The following is a 10,839-nucleotide window of genomic DNA, read 5'->3' as shown; positions in this document are numbered from 1 at the left end:
CTCTGTGTGATGCCAGTGTGTTTATTCTTACTATATAATAAAATTTGGTGACGTCTGTTGATTGAGGGGAAATTTCAGCCCAGGTTTCTTCCCCCCCCCCCCCCCGGATCGATGCAGTGACCCCGGGGAAAGTGCGTGTGTGCGGAGATCGAGGTCAGGATTGGTGGTCATAGACCTGACCATCCGATCACCGGCTCCGACTCGCACAGAGGGGAAGGAGTCCAGGAGTGAGCTCTGCACACAGCTGGACCCCAGTACCTTCAGGAGAGGAGGGGGAGGAAACATAGTTTGAAAACAACGAAGGCCCTTTGTGGGGCCCAAGAAAGAGACTTGCATTTATATAGCACCTTTCACAGCATGTCCCAAAGTGCTTTACAGCCGAAGAATTACTTCATGAAGTGTAGTCACTGTTGTAATGTAGGGAAACACGACAGCCAATTTTGTGCACAGCAAGAGGCCAGAATTGGAGGAGTGCAGAGATCTCGGAGGGTTGTAGGGCTGGAGGAGGTTACAGAGATAGGGAGGGGAGAGGCCATGGAGGGATTCGAAAACAAGGATGAGAATTTTTAAATCGAGGCATTGCCGGACTGAGAGCCAACGTAGGTCGGTGAGCACAGGGGGTGATGGGTGAACGGGACTCAGAGCGAGTTAGGATACGGGCAGCAGAGTTTTGGATGAGCTCAAGTTTATATAGAATCTTACAGCACAGGAGTCCGCCATTCGGCCTGTCATACCTGTGCTGGCTCTTTGAAAGAGCTCTCCAATTTAGTCCCACACCCCAGCTTTTGCCCCATAACCCTGAAAATTAGTCCTCGTCAAGTACATGTCCAATTGCCTTTTGAAAGTTCCTATGGAATCTGCGTCCACCACCCTTTCAGGGAGTGCGTTCCAGATCTTAACCCTCTGTGTGAAAACATTTCTCCTCATTCCCCTCTAGTTCCTTTGCAAATTATTTTAAATCTATGACCTCTGGTTACTGACCCCACTTGCCAGAGGAAACAATTTCTCCCTACTTGCCCATCGAAGCCCCTCATAATTTTGAATACCTCGATCAGGTATCTCTAAGGAGAACAATCCCAGCTTCTCCAATCTCTCCACATAACTGAAGTCCCTCATCCCTGGTTTCATCCTGGTAAACCTCCTCTGCACCTTCTCCAAGACCTTGACATCCTTCCTAAAGTGTGGTGCCCAGAATTGTACACAGTGCTCCAGCTGAGGCCTGACCAGTGATTTGTAAAGGTTTAGCATAACGTCTTTGTTTTTGTATTCAATGCCCCTATTTGCAAAGTCAAGTATCCCATAGGCTTTCTTAACACCTTATCAAATTGCCCTGCCACCTTCAAAGCTTTGTGAATATGTACCCCCAGGTCCCTCTGCTCTTGCACCCCCTCAAAATAGCACCAGATTATACGGCCTCTCCGTTGTTCCTCCCACCATGCATCACTTCACACTTATCTGCAATGGTCCTAATACTGACCTCTGGGTGACCCCACTGTATACTTCCCTCCAGTCAGAGAAACATCCCTTCACCACTACTCTCTGCCTCCTACCCCTTGGTCAATTACGTACCCAAGTTACCACCGTCCCTTTAATACCATCTGCTTCTATTTTCCAAATAAGTTTATGGAGGGTGCAGGATGGGAGGCCGGCCCGGAGAGCATTGGAATAGCCAAGTCTAGAGGTAACAAAGGATGGATGAGGGTTTCAGCAGCAGATGATTTGAGGCAGAGGCGGAGACAGGCAATATTACAGATGTTAACTTCACAACAAATTGCTTTGATGTGCAGCTACTGGTGTGTAGAATAGTGAGATTACCAATCAGCAAAGTCCCTCCAAATGGGGTGAACGGCCAACTTGGTTTTTTTGCTGGTGTGGGTTAAGGGAGGAAAGTGGGCCCAGAACTCCCCTGGTCTTCTTCAAGTAGTGAATTTTTAACATCCACCTGAGAGGGTGGACAAGTTTAATGTCTTATCTGAGATGGCACCTCCAACAGTGCAGCACTCCCTGGGAGTGTCAGCCTAGATTTTGTGCTCAAGTCTCTGGAGTGGGGCTTGAACCCAAGATCTTCTGACTCGGAAGCGAGCAGTGCTAACCACTGACCATTAGGACATCATAAATACTCCACGGTACCTCGGGTTTTTTTTAATGCAGCAAAGGACCCTGTTCACAAGATAGTCACAGATGAGGGAGCCCATTTGACCCCCATCTAGATTCACCCACCCAGCAACACCCCAAACTCCCCTCCGCCACATCCAATTGGTTCTTAAATGCCTCCATTTTCCTACTCGAGTCCTTTCCAAATGTCAGTCAATTTCTGAGTGCAGAAGAACTTCCTCTTATCGGTCCTAAATTTACCTATGGAATCTGAGTCCCCGTGTCTGACTCTCATATTAAAGTAATTTTCTCGATTTTTTTATTATGTATTCGTAGGACGTTGTCGTCGCTGGCAAGGCCGGCATTTATTGCCCATCCCAAGTTGCCCTGAGAAGGTGGGCCGCCGCCTTCTTGAACCACTGCATAAAACAATTTGATACAATAGAGTGGCTTGCTAGGCCACTTCAGAGTCAACCAGTGGGACTGGAGTCACATATAGGCCCAGACTGGGTAAAGACAGCAGGTTTCCTTCCCTAAGGGACATTAGTGAACCATGCGGGCTTTTATGACAATCTGACAGCTTCACAGTCACTTTTACTGAAGATAACTCTTTGTTTATTAAACTGAATTCAAATTCTCAAACGACCTCAGTGGGATTTGAACTCACATTTTCTGGATTATTAGTCCAGTAACGTAACCACTACACTACTGTACCCAGTGTATACCCTTGCCATTCCCTTAGCCATCTTGATGCATTTAAGGGAAAGCTAGATAAGTACATGAGACAGAAAGGAATCGAAGGATATGCTGATAGGGTGAGATGAAGTAGGGAGGGAGGAGGCTCGTGTGGAGCATAAACACCGGCATAGACCAGTTGGGCCGAATGGCCTGTTTCTGTGCTGTAAACTCCATGTAATTCTATGTAATTCTTATCAGGTCAGTTTCTATGTTCTGGACTTGTCACCTTACCCTGTTGAGTGGGGGCGACTAAACAGAGACATAGCCCCTCCCCAAAGAAAGTGACAGACAGTTGGACAGAGAATCACCTCAAATGCCCTCTATCCATTTGGCGAACAGGATCAGACTGCAGTGCCAACAGCCAAGGTCTGCAAGCAGTTCCCACGCCCTCCCTAAGCCAGAGACTTTAGCCTATACTCCAGGCTGACACTCCCACTGCAATACTGAGGGAGTGCTGCACTGTCGGAGGGGCCGTCTTTCGGATGAGACATTAAACCGAGGCCCCGTCTGCCCTCTCAAGTGAATATAAAGTATCCCATGGCCACTATTCAAAAAAGAGCAGGGGAGATCCCCCACCCACCCCCCCCCCCGGTGTCCTGGCCAATATTTATCCCTCAACTAACATCATTAAAACGGATTATTGGACCATTATCACATTGCGGTTTGTGGGATCTTGCTGTGCGCAAATTGGCTGCCGCATTTCCTACATTACAACAGTGACTACACTTCAAAAGTATTTCATTGGCTGTAAAGCACTTTGGGACGTCCTGAGGTCGTGAAAATATAAATGCAAGTTTGTTCGTTCTTTCAGGGAAGACCAGGAAAGGAGGAGTTTCAAAGCCTCTTTAGTCACGGATAAAACGCTCCACAAGGGGGCAGCAGGTCCCCACATTAAAAACTTGAGTTCTTGCTCAGTAAAGTGGAAATGTAGAAAGATCCGGGGCCAAGAATCAGGGACCATTCCGGCCCATCCCGCCACAAGTCCAGTGGGAGGGCAGCGGAATGGTCAGAAGTTAGGGCAGGACCCAGTGGCACCAATCCCTCCCCTCAGGGCAAACATCCTCTCCTGACCGGCGGGTGGCTGAAAAGGGGTCCCTAGTGCCTCAAGCACCTCCGGAATAAGGATGGGAGTGGAGGTAAACAGGAAAGGATCACTGTGCCTGAATGCTTCCTAGACTTTGTTAGCTTTCAAGAAAAAGAATAGTTTTCTATATACTTTGAAACTCCCCCACTTGGAACGTGGGTGTGAGGACATTGGTTGAGAACATGAATGGGCTCGGCTGTGTTGTCCTCCCCCCATGGTGGAATAGCCAACAGACCCGAGCTACTTTGATATGGGGTTAGGTGCCGTTTCACTTTTGCCGGCTCCTGATACGCGGGTCTCTCACAGCCCAGCACCATCGCCAGATTCGCGAAGGTCGGGATAGCTTTGTTCTTTAACTCGGTCTTCCCACAGACTGGCCTCAGCAAGTTAGCCCAGCTGTGCAAGATAACAACAACTACTTGCGTTTATATAGCACCTTTAATGTAGTAAAACGTCCCAAGGAGCTTCACAGGACCGTTATCAGACAAAAATTAACATCAAGCCACATAAGGAGATATCAGGACAGGTGACCAAAAGCTTTGTCAAAGAGGTAGGTTTTAGGGAGCGTGTTAAAAGAGAGAGAGGCGGAGAGGTTTAGGGAGGGAATTCCAGAGCTTAGGGCCTAGGCAGCTGAATGCACGGCCCCCAATGGTGGGTCGATGGAAATCGGGGATACGCAAGAGGCCAGAATTGGAGGAGCGCAGAGACCTCGGAGGGTTGTAGGGCTGGAGGAGGTTACAGAGATAGGGAGGGGCGAGGCCATCGAGGGATTTGCAGACGAGGATGAGAATTTTATCATCAGGGGAACTGCAGAGCAACATTTTTATGCAAATGATTATCTGAAGCAACCGTTGAGACAGTTTCAAAAGCACCAATTCATCGGCGATAGAAACCGTCCCGTACAAGGAGGGACTCAGCTGGAACCAGGTTCTGTTCAGCTTGTGGCTAAGTTCGTAGCTTTTTTTCTCCTCGTCAGTTTTCCTGGGGAGGCCGGGTTCAATCCCCGCTGTACACTGAATGAATCGATCTCACTGGGACAGTGGTAGAGATTGCTACATTTGGCCTCAGTGTCCCTGGGTTAGGGTGGAGATGGAAAGCACAAAGTGTACCCTGCTCCTGATCGCTATCCAGTGACCCTGGCTGAGGGTGTAGATGTGGGGAGAACCTGTGAAGCCCCCCACAACCAAATAGCCTGCAAACACGGACCCTCCGAACCAGAGGGCACTCAATGCCCACGGAAGTCTACCCCAGCACGACACCAATACCATGCAACCTAACAAAGTTCCTTTGGGCTCAGAATGGGTGTGAGCCTACAGTTCAAAGCTGCTGACAAAGAGGCAACTTCATGTGGGAACGTAACGGTGACCTGGGGGTGCTGCTCTGAGATTGGTGTTGAGGATCAGTGTTGAGATGGGCTGGGACTCATCTAACCCTTCATGCGCGTGTCCAAATACTTGAACACAACATCCCTGGGTGAGGACGTTACTACAGCTCCCCTGTGTGACCTGTAAATAAAGGAAAGGAATTGCATTTATATAGCGCCTTTCATGTCCTCAGGATGTGCCAAAGTTGCTTCACAGCCAATGAATTGCTTTTGAAGTTATTTTGTAGGCGGTGAATTTGTGCACTGCAAGATCCCACGAACAGCAGTGAGAAATGATCATCTAAACATCCCACCAACCCCTAGCCGGCCGACCACCAGGCTCTGAAGAAATGTTAAAGCCGCCAAGTCAGGTGGCAAAAGGACACCTCGGAAACATCACAGTCAACCCTTCGGAGGCCGACCGCTGCTGGCTTTCTCCACTCTAGGCCTCCATCAAGGCTCTGGAGGAGTCTGCCGGGCCTAGGAGGTTGAGCGGGCAGAGACTCCTGGGGTAGCTGGATAAGACCCACAGATACATCCCCCAAACTGCCGCCAGCTTGTTCGGGGGTTTGAGTGTACTATTCTCTCTAACCTCCTCCAGTCCTACAACCCTCCGAGATCTTAGCATTCCTCCAATTCTGACCTCTTGCGTGTCCCCGATTTCCATCGCTCCACCGTTGGCGGCCGTGCCTTCAGCTGCCTGGGCCCTAAGCGCTGGAATTCCCTCCCTAAACCTCTCCGCCTCTCCCTCCTCCTTTAAGACACTCCTTAAAACCTACCTCTTTGACTAAGCTTTTGGTCACCTGTCCTAATCTCTCCTTCTGCCACTCGGTGTCAAATTTTGTATGATAATCGCTCCTGTGAAGCACCTTGGGACGTTTTACTACGTTAAAGGCGCTATATAAACGCAAGTTGTTGTTGTAGGTTGAAGACGGATTGGAATTTCCAACACAGGACAAGTGGGGTGGAAACCAACCAGCTCCCAGCTCCGCCCCAAATGGCATCTCCCCACCCCACCCCCAGATTGGGCCAAATTTTCCACTCCCCCTGACCCCTGGAATTTCAGGACCTTAATCCAAGAGTGATGAAATCGAGCAGGAGCGGGGCTGAGCTCCTACAGACAATCTCAAAGTACAGAAATCATCACAATTAGATAAGTATTTATACCCTTTAACAGTGATAAAAGTTTTTCAACTGAACTGGGACAATAAACAGTCCCAGAACCGATGAGAACAAGAAGGATTAGGAAATCATTTGAAGTCCAGCAGATTACATGCTCTTATAACAGGCAATCCCACCTTTTGAAAAATCGTTCTGCACACCAGGCCATATAATATTTCAAACCAACATTCACGGTCCTCACACATTTATAAAACAGGACTGTACCAAGGAGAATCAGTATTTGCAGGGGGTCTCTGGGATTGTGTTAATATTTGTAGGTCCCTTATCAAGGCTCACAAAACTTTGACAAGCTGCTGGAGGCAGCCCACGGAGCTGTATCTCAGCAAGGAACGTCACAAAACCATTATGGCCATTCGTGTTGAGCTGGGATTCCCCAATATTTGGAGAATTTGTTGAAAGCAAATATTTAAAATAATTTACATATTGCTACGATAAAAGACTAGGGTCCATTTAGTTCGCCTTCCACCATTGTGGCAGTCACATGATTAGTCAATAACTCCATTATTGATGTATCATAAAGCACAATCTCAATCAATTAGTCTACAACAGACCCAGACAACCCCCAGTGATGGAGAGATTTGGAAACCACAGGTCCAAAGTCACCTGTTCCTCCCGAGCCTCCCACAGTCACCATGTCATGTCTCAAATTAGTCATATACTGTATGCCTTTAATAAATTACAATTTTTTTTTGTAAATGTAATTTTTTTTTATTATGTATAAAATGTACATTTCCATAAACTTTTATAAAAAGTTTTTTTTTTTGAAACAGTCAGAAGAAATAAAACTGTTTGCAGGAACATTTTTCCCTGCAAATATACAAAAGATACTCTAGTATAGAGTTCGCAAAAGTTGGGGAGCTTCACTCCCTCTTGTACTGATGGTGAAGCAGTGTCTGGAAGCTGTTCTCCAAGATTCATGCATTCCACTGGAATAGACGCCCTCAGGAAACTCTTGCTTCCCAGCACATACAAGGTACTAGCTCCTAAGGTTCCAACTGCATCAGGATAATATTCCTGACTTGATTTAAAACTAAACAAGGAACACTGGGGACCTAAAGTCTAGTTCACAGTTACAGGGCTGCACCCACCAGCCTTTTTTTTTTAAAACTGGGCTGGTCCAGAAATTTCCAACTTGAAAAATTGGTAGACATCCAAAGTCTTGATTAACCAAAAAGTTTGCTTTACTCCACCATCTCCTGATGTGAGATCACAAGGCCCCCGTGATACTGGCTTATAGGAACATCAGTGGGTGTACAGCCTGATTCTCCATCCAATGATGTCTATACCAGGTGCCCACAATATTCTGATAGGATCACGTGCCTCAGGGTTCCACCCGGTAACTCGAGGTTAATTAAGGTTTTGTATTAACTTTCTCAGTAAGTCCCAGCAGTTATGCTGTGCTTCAACCCCCAACCCTACACTTCCTGGTCCAGCTTTGAGCTGCATTTATACCGTAGCCTGGGTCCTTGGGGATGGCAGAGTTAAACTGCTCTACAGCAGACAGTCCTCCTGCAAACCGGCTGCACTACCGCAGGCTACGAGACACTGACCCACACTACGGGAGACAGAGGCACAAGTCCCATATAACAGGACATGGTGACCATTGTGACAGTAAATGGTGGCTCAAGAACAAAGATAAGAGCAGCTTTGGATATTGCAAAAAGACTGAAATCCTGTTCGGTTATTTTTCATCTGGGATTACAAAGGCCATTCTAGTATTGAATTCTGGAGACCAGCCGAGTCACCCCTGGGTCCGGGTCCCCCTCAAAATGAAAAATTTACATTGCAACTTGAATTTAAAAAAAGGGAAAAAACACTCGAGTCCTGACATTTGTTGCTTTTCACCAAATTCCAATCAACCAGGAACTTCTGAAAGTTAAAATCACATAATTTCTCACTGAATTACCATAAAAAGACTGAGAAATAAGATCACTCCTAAAGATCTTTGGTCCTTTTAGTGGCTTGAAAACTATTAAGGGAAAGATACAAGGATCTGGATGCTAATTGAAATGATTTCCCAGAAATGTACTGGCTTGCTCCTTTCAGAATTCACACGATTTGTCCTTAAAATGAATATAATTGTGTTCAAGACGGTGCTTAAAGTGGAGGCGGGAGAGAGGGGGGGTTCTTGTTGAGTTCTTGAAGCTTGATTTCGCTTGCAGGACACTCTTGGAGCAATGCTGGAGCGGCGAGTTGTTAAGTGCACACCTGCAGGATTGAATGGGAGAGAGGCGTGTCAAATCACTGAGTGTGAGAGAGCAGAGCCGGGTCGGGCCAGACATACTGGCGCCATGCAGGAAACTTGCAGTGCCCCCGACTGATAACACATCAGCATAGAGAGAGAGAGAGAGACCCGCTTTAAAACACACACACAGCCCATCAGCCCATTCCCTCAGCACAGTGTTTGTTAATTGGCACATAGTTGTTGTATCCCTAAGTCTTTGCAGATGGGAGCTAAAATTACCCGGGCAAGATTATTGCAAGGGCAAGAACAACAAAAAAAATAAATGTTTAGTGGCGCCTTCCTGCTTAAATACAGAGAGGGTGCAATCCTAGATAAACATCTGCAGGGCTCCAGCCTCTGAGCTTGGTGCAACGTGCAATAAGGATACAAATTATACAAACTCCCTTCCTGCTGCTAAACACATCCTAACCATTACTTAATTACCAAAAAAAAACCTTTGAATTTCTATATACAAAACTTTCTGCCAAGTTTCAATTTCCCTCCCATTTCATTCATTCTGGTGTGTTCTGTATCTTAGTAACACTTTCGTAACAACCAAAATTATTTATCCCCTTTAGATTACTGCATTTAAATCAAATTTCTTTACTAGAATATTACTTCTCCCCGGGCAGCTGATTTGTCGAGTTTTAAAAAAAAACATTTTACAGATCTCTGCCTCTTCCTGATTTTTAATATAATAAAATCGAAAGATACATAGATATCTTAATTAAATCCGCCCACTTCAAAGGACAGTACAGACATGTAATTCTAAACTCTTGAATCGGACTCATTCGTTTTAATGGTTTCTGCAAAGATATTTCTGAGTGGAGGTCAAGTCCCTTCTGCCCATTTGCAGCATGCAGTCCCGGGTACAGTAACTCACCGTGGGTGAATCAGTGGCAGAAACCCAGACTGTCTCCTTCACTAGACAGTTCCGATCGCTAACAGTGAAGAAAAAGAGGAGGGAAAAAAAATGTTAGAAGAGATTATCCACTGCCGGGGGGGCAAGAGAAACAGCAAGTTTCAAAAAGAAAAAAAAAATCACTTTCATAATCTGCAAATAAATCAGGAGTGATTTACCTGCAGTGTCAGGATCGCGCTGCTCGCTCCAGTGTTGTTCACGGGATCCTGTTGCTGGCTTTCCAATGCAATCTGCAAGTCAAAAATATAATCGATAACGTGCTGGAGGATTTCCATTTTGCTGACTTTCTTGTTCTGGGGGATGCTGGGGACCAGCTCCTTCAGCTTACAGTAACAATCATTCATGTCGTACAGCAAGCTGATGGACTCGTCCAGGGGGTTCTTGCTCCGTGAGATGGCCAAACTCTGATCAGACAAACAGCAGACCGCCTCGTAACAGCTCCTGACAGATCGGATCGGGCTGATCGCTTTCATCTCTCCTCTCTCTCTCTCTCTCTCTCAAATCTCCCTCTTGGAACGTTTAAGAAATGAAACCTCCTGTTTACTGAGTGTTTGCAGAAGGATCTTGTGACTTGCCCGCTCTGTGCCCGCCACTCTCACAGTCTACAGCCCGGGGACTATTAGCTGAACTGCTCGCACTGTTCCTGCCCTTTCCTCTATTTATCGCGCCCCCGCTCACAGCCACACCCCCACCCCCACACTTCGCTCAGACACCCCCAACGTCACTTCACCTCCCGTTGCCGTCCAGTGAGAAAGCACCTTTGGAAAGCAGCGTGAGGATGATTTAGAAACACCCTCTCCTATAGGACATCTTCTAACGAATTACCAGCTCCACCGGTGGAATAAGGACAGCTGGGAAAGAAAAAAAAACCCCCATTGGAACAAGCAGGGCTTTCCACTGCGAATTCCTTTACAATTGTGTTTTCAGTGCAGCTGCATGAGAATGGAAAAGTAAATTATTGAGCAAATATTGAAAACAAATGATTGCCAGTCAATAGTTTTACAGATTTCATGTTTGGAAAAAATCCCACCGGATTTTTCACGAACCGACAGAGATACATTTAAGAACTGTCTGCAGTTACCTTATAAAGTCAAAAATCCCTTCTGATTCATAACTGCACTTAGCAGAATTTTTTTTGAAGTGACTCTGGGCCCAGATCTAGTATTTATTTGTGTGCTTCATTGATTGCTCCGGGTTCTCCAAGTATTTTATCCTTGTTTTCAGTTTGATCC

At 46.5% G+C, this 10,839-nt stretch overlaps 1 protein-coding gene across 1 annotated transcript; it reads right to left on the bottom strand.

The window, feature by feature from the left end:
- Positions 1-7,143: 7,143 nt before the first annotated feature.
- Positions 7,144-10,264, bottom strand: LOC137342739 (DNA-binding protein inhibitor ID-3-A-like). The gene is made up of 3 exons (XM_068006905.1): positions 9,766-10,264; positions 9,569-9,626; positions 7,144-8,669 (listed from the first exon to the last, which is right to left on the bottom strand). The coding sequence occupies exons 1-2, from the start codon at positions 10,078-10,080 to the stop codon at positions 9,579-9,581; spliced, it is 363 nt and encodes a 120-aa protein (XP_067863006.1). The 5' UTR covers positions 10,081-10,264; the 3' UTR covers positions 7,144-8,669; positions 9,569-9,578.
- Positions 10,265-10,839: the final 575 nt, after the last annotated feature.

The sequence above is a fragment of the Heptranchias perlo genome, chromosome 26, assembly GCF_035084215.1.
Source record: "Heptranchias perlo isolate sHepPer1 chromosome 26, sHepPer1.hap1, whole genome shotgun sequence".
NCBI classification, from domain to species: domain Eukaryota; kingdom Metazoa; phylum Chordata; class Chondrichthyes; order Hexanchiformes; family Hexanchidae; genus Heptranchias; species Heptranchias perlo.
The sequence above is the reverse complement of the archived record's forward strand: the minus strand, read 5'-3'. Positions and strand labels throughout refer to the sequence as shown.

Coding starts and splice junctions, on each gene's coding strand:
- LOC137342739 (XM_068006905.1), bottom strand. CDS start 10,080: ATGAAAGCGATCAGCCCGATCCGATCTGTCAGGAGCTGTTACGAGGCG. Junction 9,627..9,765: donor GCGCGATCCTGACACTGCAG/GTAAATCACTCC, acceptor CTTCACTGTTAG/CGATCGGAACTGTCTAGTGA.